The sequence below is a fragment of the Mustelus asterias genome, chromosome 1 (assembly GCF_964213995.1).
Source record: "Mustelus asterias chromosome 1, sMusAst1.hap1.1, whole genome shotgun sequence".
In the NCBI taxonomy this organism is placed as follows: Eukaryota; Metazoa; Chordata; class Chondrichthyes; order Carcharhiniformes; family Triakidae; genus Mustelus; species Mustelus asterias.
The window spans coordinates 107,513,720-107,533,355 of NC_135801.1; the positions used below are offsets into that span (position 1 = coordinate 107,513,720).

Genomic DNA, 19,636 nt, shown 5'->3' on the forward strand with positions numbered 1-19,636 from the left:
TTTTCAGTCAAACAATAAATGAATGAACAATAATACATTATTGCAATACTATTATTTTTACATAATCACAAGCAAATTAATTGCACATTCAGTCAAAGTCCTTTAATGCCACTAATCTTAAATGCAGCATATTTCTATGGGTGGATACAAAGGTAGGTTCTTCTGTAATATCTTCTTTTGCAGAAACATTATTATTATCCCATATGTTGTGTGGCAACATGTTTAGTGTGGGTTGGAAGGGGATGCTGCTGCTGTGTTGGCTCACCTGATAGCCGTAAACCTTGTATTGATGTTAAAAAAAATCACAAGTCTCTCAAGTGCTGCCGCTGTCATTTTGTCTGTTTTTACTTTGGTTCACATTTTATTAAACTGCATGGCTTGTAACATTTTAATAGATTCAGTGCAAAACATTACGCATGATCATTCCCCATTGTGGATTTAAACCTCTGAGAATATAGTGAAGCCAACAAAACTTGAAGCACTTGCAATTGGACATTTCATTCCCTTTCCAAATCATAAATCATACAAAATAATAAGGGAAAATACTTTGAACGTGAACATTTTACCCATCTGTTTTTAAATGAAAACATCAGAGAAGTTGGGTCATGGATACTTTTGTAGAACTGTTTTCTGGATGGTTCATTTGGTTCAAATGTAGTTCCTTTCCAGGAACATCCTGTAAGGATGAATAAGTTTTGAGTGAGATCCCATGGCACAATTTTGCAATATTAAATACTTTTCTCCATGAAATCCCCTTTCTCTTGAACATTTAGGATATTATTTGATGATATGGATTGATATAAAGATAAAATGAAACTCTCAGTTTTGCAAATTAGGAAAATGTTCTAACCTCAGGCTTGTCGGTGCTCATTTGGCCAATACTCAAATAACACTTTACATAATCTTTAAAAAAAAGCCTTGTAACCTTAGAGAAGTATTTCCGGATTGTAGAAAGTTTTGACAGTTCTTTTCAAGTGCTACTTGCCATTAGTCAGTCCTTTGAAATAGACTGCTGATCAAGGTACTTTGTTTTAGACCCAAAGATTGTTATGTTTTATAAATGCACAGTTTGGCAAATTAATTTATTTGAATGCAATTTTTGCCTGTCATTTTTCTTAAATCTAGTCCAATACTTGCTTAATCCCAAATGAATGACAAAAGGTTTTAAATTAAAAACTGTCATGTAGAGACAATAAAACTTGGCCCTCTTCTCCAGTTGATTACTGTAGAACTCTTGTATGGTGTAACCCATCCCATGGGTAAAAATAACATTATTCTTGCAAAAAACAGCTGAATAGGGTTTCATTTGATGATTTCTAGCACCCTCATGTGGAGGAGGAACATACCCTAATTAAATCATCTTTGAGAGGAAAGGAAAAGCATTATCACACTCATTTCTATCCTCCTGCATTACAGAAGTGTCAGCATGAATGATATGAGGCCTGAAGATGATGTTTCAAGCCAGCCTCACGGTAAAGCTCGCCATGAGGAACTACACAAAATTCACAGTCGACTACGTGAAGACCAGGACAGATGGCAAGAAGTAAGAGTGGAAAATAAAACTGCTTGACATTATCAATCTACACCATCTAACAAACTGTCGCAATACAGACCTCCCCTTGTTTTGTGTATCCGCAAACCCTGATTCCACACTAGCTTCCCATTCATAGAGTCATAGAGCCATAGGGGTTTACAGCATGGAAACAGGCCCTTCGGCCCAACTTGTCCATGCTGCCCTTTTTAAAAAAAAAACCCTAAGCTAACCCCAATTGCCCGCATTTGGCCCATTTCCCTCTATACCCATCATACCCATGTAACTATTTAACTGCTTTTTAAAAGATAAAATTGTATCCGCTTCTACTACTACCTCTGGCAGCTTATTCCAGACACTCACAACCCTCTGTGTGAAAAAATTGCCCCTCTGGACACTTTTGTATCTCTCTCCTCTCACCTGAAACCTATGCCCTTTAGTTTTAGACTCCCCTACCTTTGGAAAAAGATATTGACTATCTACCTTGTCTATGCCCCTCATTATTTTATAGACCTCTATAAGGTCACCCCTCAGCATCCTACGCTCCAGAGAGAAAAGTCCCAGTCTATTCAGTCTCTCCTTATAACTCAATCCACCAAGTCCTGGTAGCATCCTAGTAAATCTTTTCTGCACTCTTTCTAGTTTAATAATATCCTTTCTATAATAGGGTGACCAGAATTACACACAGTATTCCAAGTGTGGCCTTACCAATGTCTTGTACAACTTCAACAAGACGTCCCAACTCCTGCATTCAATGTTCTGACTGATGAAGCCAAGCATGCCGAATGTCTTCTTCACCACTCTGTCCACCTGTGACTCCACTTTCAAGGAGCTATGAACATGTACCCCTAGATCTCTTTGTTCTGTAACTCTCCCCAACGCCCTACCATTAACTGAGTAAGTCCTGCCCTGGTTCAATCTACCAAAATGCATCGCCTCGCATTTGTCTAAATTAAACTCCATCTGCCATTCGTCAGCCCACTGGCCCAATTGATCAAGATCCCGTTGCAGTTGGAGATAACTTTCTTCACTGTCCACTATGCCACTAATCTTGGTGTCATCTGCAAACTTACTAACCATGCCTCCTATATTCTCATCCAAATCATTAATATAAATGACAAATAACAGTGGGCCCAGCACTGATCCCTGAGGCACACCGCTGGTCACAGGCCTCCAGTTTGAAAAACAACTCTCTGCAACCACTCTGGCTTCTGTCAAGAAGCCAAGTTTGTATCCATTTAGACTCACACTGGATCCCGTGAGATTTAACTTCATGCAACAACCTACCATGCGGTACCTTGTCAAAGGCCTTGCTAAAGTCCATGTGGACAACATCGACTGCACTGCCCTCATCTACCTTCTTGGTTACCCCTTCAAAAAACCCAATTAAATTTGTGAGACATGATTTTCCACTCACAAAGCCATGCTGACTGTCCCTAATCAGTCTTTGCATCTCCAAATGCCTGTAGATCCTGTCTCTCAAAATACCTTCCAACAATTTACCCACCACCATACCCAGTACCATTCTGCCCTGCTCTTTGTTCCCTGGTGCCGATTGCCCATCCATCTGGCAGCAAAGAGCAACATGGGAAGATAATAGTAAGGGTCAGAGCTCCTGAACTCCTTAAGCTTCCTCCAACATGCTATAGTTGATTCTTAGCACCTTGTTGTCAGATAGTTTGAACTGATCCCCTAAATTAGTACCCATTTGAAACCGAGAAGTTGGCAGTTGTAGGTTTCCATGTGTTATATTAATGTAGCAGCATTATACAATGATGGCATTATGTGGTACCTTAGTACTTTGTACAATGTTGCTAAATTTGCAGTAGAAGTGTTAGTGCTAATTCAAATGGATGTTAATGCCTCTGCCAAAATAGTGGTGAAAAGAGTTTCAAATGAACAAGTTGGCATCTGGCACTTGTACCCAAGGTGAAACATCAGAGTCAAACTATTTCGCCGACATAACAAGCTGCATAAATGAAGCTGTAACAGATTTTGCTATTTTACATTGCTGCAGCTGATTTCACTTTTGGAAAATTGCTCTTGAAGTGAAAACAAGTTTCCACACAACGTGAGGTAGCAATTCTGTAATGATAAGTCTTCCCATTCTATATTATCTTTTTACAGCCACTACTAAATAAAAAGTATATATTTTTTGCAGTGACTGACTTTTAGAGGTTTAGGTTGGTTGTATTGGTCAATGTGAGGCAAGTGTGTATAATTACATTTATTTCATATATCACAGGGCTGAATTAATTCTCCAGGAATTGCACCTGAAAGGGGGTTGCAGTGATTTTGTGCTGGGTTGCTGGCTCCAGAAGACCGTCTGATGCTACACTAGACTCACTTAGCTAATGTTGGCAGGATAATGTGATAGGATTTGTATCACATTGAGATTGCCCACTCTGCTATGTAGGGTGGTCAGCAGCCCATCTGATGACAAATGGTATCTGAATCTCTCTTACCAGATTTCTACTTCTGCAATGCCAAAGTCCTAAATGACATTATTTGTAACTGGAACATTATGTTCCTTCTCTTCCTCAATTTCTCTACAGCCTTTGACATTTTGACCACACTACTCTCCTCTAGCACTTCTCTGTTGGTGATAATTTATTGACCCAGGAGTTCCAGCCATATCCTCTCTGTCACAAAACTGTCTATTTCTGTCTCTGTATCATCACCCATATTCACTCCCCAGCATAACGCATTTGCCTCTGAAACCAACCGCCACCGCCGCCCCCCCCCCCCCCCCCCCCCGCCCCATCCCCAGTAAAGCTTTTATCACCTCCAAATTCTGTTACCCCAGGGCTCGCCTTGGCACCATCCATTCTTGTACAAAGCTCTGTTGCTATTCCACTTCCTTTACTAGATCCCATTCTCTGATCACTCCTGTCATTACTGACCTACTTGGGTTCCCTGATCTGTCAATGCCTCAAATTTAAATTTGGCTTCTTTATGTTTAAATCCACCCAGGGTCTTGACACATCCTATCCCTGTAACCTCTTGCAGTACTATAATTTACGTGAACTGTCCATTTCTTTTGACTCTGGCCATTTGTGTATCCACCTTCACTTGGTTGCCATGCCTTCAACAACCAAGACCCCTCGATTTTAAATTGTCTCCCTTAAATCCCTGCTCCTTGCTCCTCTAAGACTCTATTTAAAATGCACAGCTGTAAAATTGGGCTCCATAGTGTCCCACTGAATTTTTTTGTGTTAGATCCTTCCAAGTTGGAGCAAGCGACATCTGTAACATCTCCCAATTCACCATCCACTGTTACATCAAAGAGAGGATAAATGCCCTTTATGCCAAGAATGTGGCCTGAGAGAAACAGGTGGAACATATCTTGGGTTTGTCAGGACTGGGGGTTTGCCCATGGTACAGGTGCCATCAACTCCACACACACAACTTTGCAGACACCACATCTAAATGCTGTGATGTACTTTAACCTCAAAGGTTACCATGTATTCAACCTGCTATTGGTGTGGAAACTATGGTCAGTACAGGATGCTGGTGAATGGCCACTATCCTGGCCGCAGCCACGATGTTTTTGTTCTGCATCATATTGTTTCCTCAGTGTTTAAGCCCTGCACAACAAACCAGAGAATAACTACTGGATGATAAGTGCTGTTTACTGACCACCTGGTTCATGACTCTGGTGTGTAAGCCAATCACACATGGCCAACATGCTAACCATGAACTGGATTTTATCAGCCCTCTAAGAATGGGCTAGAACAGGAGGGGCCTGAAAAATCACATTATTGGGCTTGGCCACTCGGCTCTTTGGGCCTGCTCCGCCTTTCCATGAGATCATGGCTGTTCTGACTGCAACCTTCCACTTTCCCCAATACCCTTTCACCCCCTTGTTTATCAAGAATCTATCTAGCTCTGCTTTGAAAACATTTAAAGACTCTGCTTCCACTGCCTATCCAGAAAGGAAGCTCCAAAGATGAGCTACCCACTGAGAGTGCCGCTTGATTGCACTGTTGATGACCCCTTCCATCACTTTATTGATGATCAAGAGTAGATTGATGGTGCAGTAATTGGCCGGGTTGGATTTCTCCTAATTCTTGTGTACAGGACATACCTGGGCAGTTTCCTACATTGCCAGGTAGTTGCTTGCATGTAGCCATACTGGAACAGTTTGGATAGGGGCGCAGCATGTTCTGGGGTACAACTCTTCAGTACTATCGCTGGGGTATTGTCATGGCTCATTGTCTCTGTAGTATCCAGTGCCTTCAGCCATTTCTTGATGTAATGTGGAGTGAATCGAATTGACTGAAGACTGGCATCTGTGAGAGTTGCAAGTCCATTGAGCACTGAGATCCACAGCCACAATGGCAGCAGTCTGAGCCTTCATGGCTCCAAACTATGTTTGCATGAGAACATGCAGAGATATTTGACCTTAGTCTGAGCTTCCATTGTAGCAGTCACATGTTGGGTGGCTTATGCTAGTGCTGCAATGGAGACAGCGAGCGGAATTTTATGAAGTTTTTTTAAAGTGTCCAGCTGGCGTGAAAACGGGAAAGTTCCTGATCCATTTTTTGGGCCAATTTCCCCCACCCCTCCATCATATGCACTCAGTCTTTGAAAATATAGGCTAGACCATTTCTAGCCGCTAGAGGCAGTGGACAGGGCCTAATTCACCAGACAGCCAGCAGCTCAGATGAGAGCCACAAGCTGAACATGTGCAGGAAAACTGGAAAAAACCCCAGCTCTGCTGACAGAACCCTCCTGGGCCAAATACAGCCTCCCCTCCCCTCCATGGACATCGGAGACCCCATCCCCAACATTACTGATCTATTACTATTTTTATGCAGGACCTGGCTCGCTGGAAGAATCGGAGGAGGAGTGCTTCCAGGACCTTATCAAACGGAAGGAGGAACGAGATATTGTGGAAAAGATAATGAGTGGGGATCGCAATTCAGAAAGACGGAAGAGCATTAAAACATACAAAGAAATTGTGGAGGAAAAGTATGAAATTTTTATGTAATGTTGTCCAAAATTATCATGTTTTCCATTCATTGTGAAGCATATTTGTCAATAATTGGTACGATGGAGTGAATTTTAACCCCTCAAAAACGGTGGGTTGAGGCTAGGCGGGATGTAAAGTATTAAAGGTTTAAATCCCGACCACAACCTTCCTCTAACTTGTCCATTTCCCAGTTTAATAGGGATAGGATGGGGGCGAGGACCAATCCACTTTCAGAAGGTAAATGGACAATTTAATTGTTACAATATTTCCATTTGCCTATTGGATCCAGCATATCTGCCTCACCAAACCCTGGAATCGCGTACACTCCTTGACCCTTCTGATCTTCCTCCAGCCATCCCAATGCCGATGCCCTCTCCCACTTTGAGGTCTCTCATTCCTCAGGCCTCTGACCTCCCCTTCCTCTCCTCTCCACTCGAGACCTCCAATCTCTCAGGTTTTACATTCCCGACAATGCACCTCCTCCACCCCACACTGGGATCAGACCTCCATTTCCCACCAAGCCAACAGCTCCTCACAGGGCTTGGGTCCCTGCTCGCCATCCATACCTTCATTGACCTACCCCCTCCACCACCAGGATTGGATTCCCTGACCCCATGACTGCACCATCCTCCAAGGATTAGATCCACCCCCAACCCCGAGGCAGACCCTGGGGATCAAACTTCCTGTGATCAGACCCCTGACCCCAGGAATGGATCAGCCTCCCAGCTGATCTCCAGTGCTCATTGGCTGACTGGAAGCCAAACCTTTCAATAAACTCCACAACGTGTGGAGAAAATCCTGCCCTCTGAGTTTCTTGCCCTTTACTGACTACTTCACCATGCTTGGTGGGTCAAAAAGGTTTAAATTCCCCTCACTGAAGCTGATTTATGTTGCAATATAATAAAGCCAGGACAACCAGTGACAGAAAATGGCTATTATTTTAATAAATGAAAGTAATGGCAAGACTTGTATTACAGGTCCACAAGAAAAAGGACGTTATTCTATAGACAGTGAGGATCCAGTTATAACATTTTAAACTTTTACTCAACATTCACTATTTCAACTATTCTCCTCCATATCCTTTATTGGGAAACCTTTAAGCGTAGAAATTTGGAGGACTAACTCACTTTTTCATTTTCAAAACCCAGGGCAGCTTTTCTTCAAGTCCAGTTCTTTCAAATAGTTTTGATTCTTCTGAGTCTTTGACACTGTCCCACAATTTATGTTCTTTGGCATCAGTGACAACTTCTTGAATTGATCTTACATTACAGGGGGTTTTAAATACTCTCTACCACAGGCCAGGCTCCCAAGTTAAAATCAAAGTGATTGACATGCTACCTTGTTCCAAAGCTGTTCCATGCCCATGCACCCCAACATGCCCCCTCATCCCATCATGTCCACTCACCCAGTATCCACAATAGATAGAACCATATTTACCAGTGCCATCTGCTGAGCGACCAAGATATCCATATAGAAGCTTACCGGTACTTAGAATAGCCCCTGAAATGCCTCACTGAATTATATTCAACTATTGTCTCATTATCCCAAAACTTGAAACAAATTTTAACAAGTATTAGAAAGTATAATAATGAGTTACTGAGAGACCTGTAGCATGAATGAAATAGGAAGTAATGGTGATATCTAATAATTTGGCCAATTTTTATTTTTTACTCTTTCATGGAATGTGGGCGTTGCTGGCAAGGCCAGAATTTATTGCCCATATCTAATTGCCCATGAACTGAGTGGCTTGCCAGGCCATTTCAGAGGGCAGCTAAGAATCAACCATAGTGCTTTGGTTCTGAAGCTGCGTGTAGGCCAAACTAGGTAAGAACGGTAGATTTCCTTCCCTAAGGATATGATGTGGAGATGCTGCCGTTGGACTGGGGGGCACAGTAAGAATTCTCACAACACCCAGGTTAAAATCCAACAACTTTATTTGAAATCACGAGCTTTCGGAGCGCTGCTCCTTCATCAGGTGAGTCACCTGATGAAGGGGTAGCGCTCCAAAAGCTTGTGATTCCAAATAAACCTGTTGGACTTTAACCTGGTGTTGTGAGAATTCTTAATATTCCTTAAGGATATCAGTTAACCAGATGGGTATTTACAACATGCTCACCATTATTGAGATTAGTTATTCCACGTTTTTAAAAATGAATTGAATTCAAATTCCACCAGTTGCTGTAGTGGAACTTGAACCCATGTCTCCAGAGTATTAGCCTTGGCCTCTGGATTAGTAGCCCACTGATATTACCACTACAACACCATCTACCCTTATGTCATACAATCTAATTTTCCCCTTGGAGGCGGGTCGTAAATCAGACCATTTCCTGATTACATTAACTCAATTCCCGAGTAGCAGTGACAATATTTTATTTGTTGGGTGTTGGGGTCAGGCTTGAGTCAGGAGCCTTGCCTCTGAAAGTAGACCTGAGGTGGGGATGGAGGTGGACGGATGCCGAGGTGAGCGTTGGAGGGGGGGGGGGGGGGGGGGGGGGGGGGGGGGGGTAGTCAGGAGGGGTGTGTGGGTAGAAGGTTGCCTCCGTTCATTGGGACACTTTCTCCAAGTCCAGTTCTTAAAATTGTTGAGTTCTTGAGTCTTCTGAGTCTGGGCCCCTTCTCCACAATCTCAATTTTTGGTACCACTGACAACTTCATCAATTGATCTGCTATTGAAGTGTTTTATAAACACCCAGCAGCAATGGCCAGTCTGCAAAGTTAAAATCAAAGTTGTTGACTTACTTCCTTGTTCCCATACTGCCACCATACTGTGTACTTGAATGTTACTCACCCTAGCCCTCACCCTTCACACCCTCCAATATGCCCTCTTATCCCATCATGTCCACTCACCCATCATAGATAGAACTTTGGAAAGTTTTTGATATGCTCGTGAAACAGTCAAAATGAACAAACAGCCACTCAAAAACCTTTTCAAAAAACGTTCATCTCCATGGCAGCTCATAAAGCTGTCAATCAAACATTCAAATTCCGCTTGAAAAAAATAATCTCTTAAGTGCTCATAACTCTGTTAAAATAAATAACAGCCATTCAAAAACATCTTCAAAAGAACATAATCCTATGAACTTCTCATGAAACTATCAATCAAAACAAAGTTCACAGGTCACATGTCAACTGTATTCTCAACCTCTGTTGCCAACAACCTTTCACCCTTACCTATCAAAATATTCCCAGATCCAGAACAGGCTTCCCCCGTTGTTCATGTACATGGTTCACACAGGTTTCAGAAACTCATTTGCCTCACTGAACATTTCAAACTCCAGGAAATACAGAATTGAAGTAGGCAGCATGGAAGTCCTGACATCTGATTTTGTACCCATTGGGTGACAACCCCCACGTTTCTTACATGGCTAAAATGGTGGCTGGCAAGAATCAGGTAGCCATTTCAGAATTCTCATTCCCTGCCTCTTTTTCTCCCCTCGACAGCAATTTCCAGCCCATTGTGTCATTACAGCACAAAAGGAGGCTATTCAACCCATCTAGTTTATGCATCCTTTCCATATTAGTCCCATTCCTTCACTCTATCTCTGTACCCATGTAAGTTTATTTCTCTCAAGTGATACCTAACCTCATTTTGAAATCATTTATCACCTCTTCTTCCCTTACCTTAGCAGACAGCGAGTTCCAGGTCAATACCATTTCACTATATAAAAAATGTTCTTCCTCACACCTCTCAAGACCTTAAAGCTCCTTGTTTCCCAGTCGTTTCACCATCAACTGATATGAATAACTTCTATTTGCCTACTTTATCCAAAACTGTCATGATTGTGTACATCTCTATCAAATCTCTTCTTTGCTCAAAGAACAAGCCCAGCTTCCCCAGTATAATCTTCTAGGTAGAATTCCTCATCCCTGGAACCATTCTGGTAAATCTCCTCTGCATCCTCTCAAGGACCTTCACATCCATCCTAAAATGTGGTGATCAGAACTAGATAGAATATTCCAGTTGTGGCCTAACTAGAGCTTTATAAAGGTTCAGCACAACTACCCTGCTTTTGTATTCAATACCTCTATTTATGATGCCCAAGATCCCATATGCTTTGCTAATTACTCTCTCAATATGTCCTACCACCTTCAAAGATCTATGCACACAAATCCCTCGATCCCTTCATTCCTCCACGCTCTTATGAACTGTGTCATTAAGTTTATATTGCCCCCTCTATCCTTTCTGCCAAAATTCATCACCTCAAACTTCTCTGCATTAATTTCCTTTTGTCATTTGTTTGGTCATTCTGCTAATCTATATCCTGTTGCAGTCGATTGTTACCATCCTCGCTGTTTGCCATATCTCAAAGTTTGGTATCGTAGGCACATTTTGAAATTTTACTCTATTCCTCTATGTAGTCCAAGCACTGACCCTTGGGGAACACCACTGTCCAGCTTTCTGAAATGTCTTTTTTATTCTAATTTAGTTTGGTAAATCGGAGATGGGGTGTAAAATGGGCACCTGACCCAAATTTCTCCTGTTCCACCTGGGGCAGATTATGTGGAACTGATCTGCTTCATTCAATACATCAAAATAGAATCCTACAGTGCAGAAGGAGGCCATTTGGTCCATTGAGTCTGCACCGACCACAATCCCACCCAGGCCTTATCCCCAAAATCTCCATGCATTTACCCTAGCTAGTCCCTCTGACACTAAGGGGCAATTTAGCATGTCCAATCCACCTAACCTGCACATCTTTGGACTGTTTCTGAGAAAGGCTGGTTATAGGTTGGGTGGCACGGTGGCGAGCACTGCTGCTTCACAGCGCCAGGGACCTGGGTTCAATTCTGGCCTGGGCCACTGTGTGGAGTTTGCACATTCTAAAGTTAGAGTTTATTTATTAGTCACAAGTAAGGCTTACATTAACATTTAAGGTAAGAAGGAAATTAACACTGCAATGAAGTAACTGTGAAATTTCCCTCCCCATGTCTGCGTGTGTTTCCTCCAGGTCTTCCGGTTTCCTCCTACAGTCCAAAGATGTGTGGGTTAGGTTGATTGGCCATGCTAAATTGACCCGAGTGTCAGGGGGATTAGCAGGGTAAATATATTGGGTTACAGGAATAAGGCCTGGGTGGGACTGTGGTCGGTGCAGACTCAATGGGCCAAATGGCCTCCTTCTGCACTGTAGGAATTCTATGATTCTATGATAAAGTGAAATATTTAAACCTTGTGTTATAGTTCATTACTATATTTTGAATCTCAGGGAATGCAGAGAACAGGCACTCCAAGAAGCATATAAGAAAGCAAGGACCCCAGAAGAAGCTGAAGCCATTTTGAAAAAATATTCACAGCGATTTATCATCAGCGAACCCGTTCTAGAAAGCTTGGTGATGCCAAAATTCCTGGAGAGAAGTCAATCTGTGGACTCAGATACTCCATCCTCACCAACAAAGGATCCTAATTCACTGAAATACTTACGACAACAATCATTGCCTGTCCAAAAATATACTGCCACAGTTGAAGCAATGATCATTCCAAGCAGCCAGTCCCAAACTAACTTTTCTGCCACAGTAACGTCCCCAACCAGATCATTTGCCTCTAAGGCAGTGCCTATGTTGACTCCCAAGCCTTATTCACAACCAAAAGATTCACAGACTGTGCTGAAATCATTTAAGGTAAGAAGGAACTATTCAAGCCAAAGTCTTCAATCTTTAAACTGATGGACTGACTACTTATTCAGACTTTAGTTGCTATATCACGTAAAGCTAGTTATTCAAATCAGTCAATGCCAATTAAACCATAGAGAAGATTCCTTCTTGAGGTTAGCCCTTAACTGGAGTATGGAGTTCAGTTTTGGGTGTAACACTTTGGGAAGGATGTCAAAGCTTTGGCAAGGGGGCTCAAGAGATATACTAGAATGGTACCTGGGATAAGATACTTCAGTTATGTGGAAATCCTGTTCTCTTTAGAGCAAAGAAGACTAAGAGGAAATTTTGATAGACGTGTTCAAAATCATGAATGGTTTTGATAGAGTAAATAATGAGAAATTGTTTCCAATGGCAGCATGTCAGTAACCAGACAATATAGATTGAAGATAATTGGCAAAAATGCCAGAGGCAACACGAGAAATATTTTTTGTACATGGTGAGTTGTTATGATCTTGAATACACTGCCTGACAGGATAGTGAAAGCAGATTCGATAGTAAATTTTAAAAGATAATTAGATAAATACTTGAAGGAAACATATATGCAGAACAGTGGAGTGGGACTAATTGGATACGTCTACTAAATTCTATTACATGATCTCACCCAACTGCGCCCTCTAGTACTTACTCTGCTGGAGTACTTGACATCAGTGTGAAGGCACTTAACTTGCATAACAATATCTCAAATACCTGCCAACCTTATGTTGCCAGAAACTTTTGGTAAATACATATTTTGAAAGTGGTGCCTCATGAATAGTCTGTTTCAGCACTCACAGCAAAGAAGTGAACGCTAAGGTGAACTTTATCAACTACATTGGTTCCATGGAAGTTAAAACAGAATTATGGAATTATAGAAAAGCACAGTATCGAAGCAAACCATTTGGTCCATTGATTTTGTGCTGGTATTTTTCTCCATATCAGCCACCTAATATAACATGTACCAGATTGTACACTATCTGTCATCTTAATACAGCAACAGAAAGCATCTCTGGAAACAACAAAAATATCAAGTAGCCATATTTGCAATTCCTTATTTGAACTTTGAACAAGTATTTTGTATCTGTCATCAAAGTGGAAGTCACAAAAGGCATCCCAAGAATAGAAGAAGAGCAGCAGGTGGGAAAAAGGGAGGGAGAAACTTAAAGCACTCATAATTACTAGAGAAAAGGTGGAAAACTAATGGCTGACTAGTCCCATGGATTTGATGTCCTGCATCCTAGGATCATAAAGGAAGTGGCTGCAGGGGTGGTGAATGTAGGACATCAGTGGATGTAATCTTCCAGGGTTCCCCAGATTCTGGAAAACTCCCAGCGGATTGGAAAACCGTAAATATAATACTGCTATTCAAGAAAGGCGGGAGACAGAAAACAGGAAACTACAGGCCAGTTGGTGTAACACCTGTCATTGAGAAAATGCAAGAATTCATTATTAAGGAGGTTGTAAAAGTTATATTATAATCGGGCAGAGTTAACATGATTTTGTGAAAGGGAAACTGTTTTTGACACATTTATTAGAGTTATTTGAGGATATAACAAGCGGGATATATAAAGAGGAACCAGCAGATGCAATGCATTTGGATAGCTGAAAGACATTTGATAAGGTACCACGTAAAAGGAACAAGATAAGAGCTCATTGTGTTGGGGTGATATATTAACATGGATAGAGGACCAACTAACTAATGGGAAACAGAGATGTGGGATAAATGGGTCATTTTCAAGTTGGCAAGCTCTAACTTGTGGAGTTTTGTTTTATTCGTTCATGGGATTTGGGTGTCATTGGCTGGGCCAGCAGGGCCAGCATTTATTGCCCATCCCTGAAATCATTTAAGAGTCAACCATATTGCTGTGGGTCTGGAATCACATGTAGGCTCTACCAGGTAAGGATGGCAGATTTCCTTCTCTTAAGGACAATAGTGAACCAGATGGGGTTTTTATGACAATGGACAATGACTTCATGGTTATTATTAGACATTTAATTCCAGATTTTTATTGAATTCAATTTCATCATCTGCCATGCTGGGATTTGAACCCGGTTCCCCAGAGCGTTACCCTGTATTTTTGGATTATTAGTCTAGTGATAATCCCACTAGGCCACCACCTCCCCCAGGAGGCTGCAGGGATCAGTGCTGGGGCTCAACTATTTTGATTTGATTTGATTTATTATTGTCACATGTATAAGCATACGGTGAAAAGGATTGTTTCTTGCGCCCTATACAGACAAAGCATACCGTTCATAAAGAAGGAAAGGAGAGAGTACAGAATGTAATGTTACAGTTATAGCTAGGATGTAGAGAACAACTTAATGCAAGTTAGGTCCATTCAAAAGTCTGATGGCAGCAGAGAAGAAGCTGTTCTTGTGTCGATTGGTACGTTTTTCCCGACGGAAGAAGGTGGAAGCGAGAATGTCTGGGGTGCGTGGGGTCTTTAATTATGCTAGCTTCTTTGCCGAGGCAGCAGGAAGCGTAGACAGAGTCAATGGATGGGAGGCTGGTTTGTGAGATGGATTGGGCTACATTCACGACCTTTTGTAGTTTCTTGTGTTCTAGGGCAGAGCAGGAGCCATACCAAGCTGTGATACAACCAGAAAGAATGCTTTCTATGGTGCATCTGTGAAAGTTGGCGAGAGTCGTAGTGGACATACCAAATTTCCTTAGTCTTCTGAGAAAGTAGAGGCGTTGGTGGGCTTTCTTAACTACAGTGTCGGCATGGGGGGACCAGGACAGGTTGTGAATGATCTGGACATCTAAAAACGTGAAGCTCTCAATCCTTTCTACTTCGTCCCCATTGATGTAGACAGGGCATGTTCTCCCTTACGCTTTCTGAAGTCAATGACAATCTCCTTCATTTTGTTGACATTGAGGGAGAGATTATTGCTGCCGCACCAGTTCACCAGATTCTCTATCTCATTCCTGTACTCTGTCTCGTCATTGTTTGAGATCCGACCCACTACGGTGGTGTCGTCAGCAAACTTGAAAATCGAGTTGGAGGGGAATTTGGCCACACATTTACGATCACATTAATAATTTGGATGAAGGAACCAACTATTGTAGTCAGATTTGCTGATGATACAAACTAAATAGTTAAGCACGTTGTGAGGAGGATGCAAAGGGCAGGATTTTATGGTTAAACATTGGGCAGGTCACTCCCACCAGCCCTGTACTAATGTAAAATACACATGAGGGCACCAGGTCAACAATCCAATATCATCATGCCAGCCTCCAATATTACAGAAGGTAACGAGTGCTGAAATTGAAAGCCCATCACCAGTTTGAAAAAAAAACAATTAGCAGACAACTTAGCTTGTTAAAGAGGTAATTACAACAATTTTATGTCTTTTCATAGTTGCATGGGAAAATTGTTAGAAGTGATTTATGTCAGGTATGAGGCATGGCACAAGGGAAAATACGATCAAAGCTGTGTGTAGCAGCAGCGCCCGCTGCTGAAGGTGGCACAGTTTGGCTGTTAGGAGACTTTATTTCTTCAGTTTTTATATGCTAACATTACAAATGACAAGGTGAGAGGAAGCGGGCTTGGATACAAGGCAATGCTGGAGAGGAGGAGTCCAGCAGAGGAACCAGAGATCACTGTCCCCATGGAGATTGTACACTCTGGAGGAGATTGCCTCAGTGAGGAGGAAATGAGGGAAAGGAGACAGAGGAGGCCAGCTGCAGGGACAGGGGAGTTCTGCAGTTCAGGGAGGTGAGGGACCCACTGCTGCACAAGAACCAGAACAAGACAGACAACAGCAGCCAGTCTATGGTCGGAGAAGGTATTATCCTGTACAGGGAGTCTACAGGCACAGGATAAATTACCATCAACTCTCAGGGCGTTAGTGTCTCACAGACTGGCTCTCCAGGGAGACCTCCCTTTCTGAATTGCTGACTGGGGAGATCAGTTCAAATTTAGTTGGCAGCTACCCTATGCTTGTCATTCTCAAGATGACTGTGGCCCTGAACATTGATGCATTGGGATTATTCCAGGAACCATCCAGAGAGCTTTGTGGCACATCTAAATGTTCAGCTCACCATTGCATAAAAGCCACAGATCTAATATTTAGGCAACAAATGACTTCATGTCCTTCCTCACCAATGACATTAGCCAGGCCGAGAGAGCCAGAGGCTTTTTTGTGCTACTGATTGTCCAAGGTGTGATAGATTGTACGCAAGTGGCCATCAGGCCAGCCAGATGCATCTGTCAATCAGAAATATTTTCATTCCAATTTGTGTGTGACCATCGTCAAAGGATCATGCAGGTGTGTGCCCGCTATCCCAGGAGTAGTCATTCTCTTACACCCTTAGGCACTCCCAGGTGCCACAGACTTTCTGTCCACCAGAGCATTGGAGGGTTGGCATCTTGGAGACAAGCGATACTCACTGAAGAGTTGGTTCATGACCATGGTGAGATATCCACAGAGACAGAAATGTGCAAAAGATGCATCTATCAGGTCCATTGTGAGAATTCAATGCTTGAATCATGCAATACTCTCTGTCTTGTGTCTTATTATTTTGTTTAATTTGATTTGATTTATTATTGTTACATGTATTAGTATATAGTGAAAAGTATTGTTTCTTGCGCTATACAGACAAAACATACCGTTCGTAGGGAAGGAAAGGAGAGAGTGCAGAATGTTACAGTCATAGCTAGGGTGTTGAGAAAGATCAATTTAGTGCGAAGTAGGTCCATTCAGAAGTCTGATGGCAGTAGGGAAGAAGCTGTTCTTGAGTCGGTTGGTACGTGTCCTCAGACTTTTGTATCTTTTTCCTGACGGAAGAAGGAGGAAGAGAGAATGTCCAGGATGCATGTGGTCCTTGATTATGCTGGCTTTTCCGAGGCAGCAGGAAGTGTAGACAGAGTCAATGGATGGGAGGCTGGTTTGCGTGATAGACATTTCGTTCACAACCCTTTGTAGTTTCTCGCGGTCTTGGACAGAGCAGGAGCCATACCAAGCTGTGATACAACTAGAAAGAATGCTTTCTGTGGTGCATCATTGTGTATGCAGCGTCATACACAACCTGGTGCTCCAGAGAGGGGAGACCATGACAAAGGACAATCTAATAGAGCAAGTGTGAGGATGAGCAGGAGCAATGCCAGTCAACCATGGAACCTGGTGTATAACAGACTTTGGATTGCAAAGAGGTGCAGGAATCCCTTATCATGCAATGTTTTACCTAAGAATATGGAATTCATCAAACCAGAAAGACTTTGACTCACTCACCTCATTCTTGTAGCTGCATACATTAACACAAACATTGGCATGTGCAAATGGTGAGGCACATTATGAGGCTCTTCAGTGGGATACATATAAACTAAAATTACCTCAAGTCAGTCACTCAAATCCAAACCAGGCCACCACACAGATGAAACACAAATGAAGCCAGAACAGTAAGCTCACACAACATCATCACTGAATGCACATTCTAATCAACATATATCTCTGTATGTGGTATGGTGTTCCCTTATCGCCATCATCTGTGCTGGGGACAGGCTGCGGCCTCTGGTGCCCTTTTGCCTGAGGTGACTTTGGTAAGCCTTCTCTGGTTGCCTGAGGCCATGAGAGCTGTAGTGTGGACGGGTCTCCTGCGCAGTGGCAGGAGTTTTATCTGTGGCCATGACACTCCAAAACATTGGTGTCAATGGGAGAGGAGCAACCAAGAGGCCATTTGCATCAGGAGCACCCTATAGGGATCCCCTGATGGCAACAATACCTGCTCATCCACCGCCATGAGGAAAGGTTGAGCAGGCAAAGCCTGTACTCATAGGAGCTTAAAAGAATGAGACGTGATCTTAAGGAATCATACAAGATTCAGAGGGTATCTGACAGGGTAGGTGCAGAGAGGATGTTTCCTCTCATGGGGGAATCTAGGACTAGGGGGCACAGTTTAAAAATAAGGGGACTCCAATTTAAGACAGAGATAAGGAATCTTTTGTTCTCAGAGGGTCATTAGTCTTTGGAATTCTCTTCCACAGCGAGCAGTGGAGGCTGGGTCATTGAATATATTTGAGGCTTGAGTTAGACAGATTTTTGATTGACTAGGGAGTCAAGGGTTATAGGGGACAGGCAGGAAAGTGGAGTTAAGGCCACAATCAGATCATTGAATGGTGGAGCAGGATCAATGGACTGAATGGCCTATTCCCGGCTGCTCCTACTCTTATGATTTTATGAAGAGTGAGAGGGGATCTCATAGAAACTTATAAAATTCTAACAGGATTAGACAGGGTGGATTCAGAAAGAATGTTCCAGACAGTCCAGAACTAGGGGTCATAATTTGAGGATAAGGGGTAAACCTTTTAGGACTGAGGTGAGGAGAAATTTCTCCATCCAGAGGGTGGTGAATGTGTGGAATTCACTATCACAGAAAGTAGTTGAGGCCAAAACATTATGTGATTTCAAGAAGAAATTAGATACAGCTCTTGGGGCTAAAGGGATCAAGGTAGTTATGAGGAGGGGTTAATGGAGGGGTTAATGGGGGGGGTGGGGGGGATCAGGGTTTGAATTTGATAATGAGCCATGATCAAAATGAATGGTTGAACAGTCTCAAAGGGCTGAATGACTACTCCTGCTTCTATGTTCTCTGTTTCTATTTAATTGTAGCAGATCTAAGAACATTTTGCATTTGAATCAACCAAGTGTAATTGCATTTAGAAAAAATACATAGAATCTTATGGTGCTGTCAGAATGTCTTAACAATGCTTCATACTATCTGTTAGTTGGATTTCAAAAATACATTAGTTACATTTTATTGGTATTTAAACATTTTTGCTAAAAGAATTTTTGATTTTCTATAAATTTCCACCTGACATGCTGTATATCCAAGGAGTTTTTATTCTCATTGCTTTGAATGTTTTTTTCTATTGTGGTAACTTATAGAAATGTTTAGTTTTGTGTTTCAACTGGATATTACAATTAACATCTGATCTGAATTATTGTCTTTATATGTGTGTATATATATATGTGTGTGTGTGTGTAGAAAGATGGAAAGATTAGAATAAATGGAGAGACCAGTCCAACATTTACCAGAGTTGAAGACAAGGAGTACACATCTGCAACGTCTTCCCCAACCCTTACAAAATCACAGATGTTCGAAGGTATTGCAAGAGTGGACAATGCTCCATTAAAACCATTAAAATCTCAGACAGATAGCTACTGCCAAGTGTTCGGACTTGAACAAGCGGCTTCTTCGACCATAAGTGATCCGCAGAGTGAGGATACCGAGCAGGTAAGTACACCTTTAGTAACCACTGGCTCTGCCACTGGCCCCTTTACCACAATGCTGGAAAAAGGCAATTCTCAAGAACAATATTTGTATGTGTTCTAAGCCATGACATGTAAGATGGTTAATACATTTTCACTTCATGTTACCTTTCTGTTAGTGTTCCCTGTTGTAACGCTCATCATATATACTGATTTTAAACAGCACCACCCCGCCCCAAGTCTGATGAGAGACAAAAAGAAAGCGCGCAGGTTAAAATGGAGACAGGTGTCTT

The 19,636-nt window shown here is 42.2% G+C and overlaps 1 protein-coding gene across 1 annotated transcript in view; it reads left to right on the plus strand.

Annotated features, from left to right (window-relative positions):
- Nucleotides 1-19,636, plus strand: part of LOC144495886 (LIM and calponin homology domains-containing protein 1-like) — a 355,764-nt gene that overhangs the window by 275,092 nt on the left and 61,036 nt on the right. Inside the window, 5 exon segments of the mRNA XM_078216622.1 lie at nt 1,417-1,543; nt 6,352-6,385; nt 6,388-6,505; nt 11,711-12,122; nt 19,120-19,368. Of these exon segments, the coding sequence (XP_078072748.1) occupies nt 1,417-1,543; nt 6,352-6,385; nt 6,388-6,505; nt 11,711-12,122; nt 19,120-19,368 (940 nt within the window).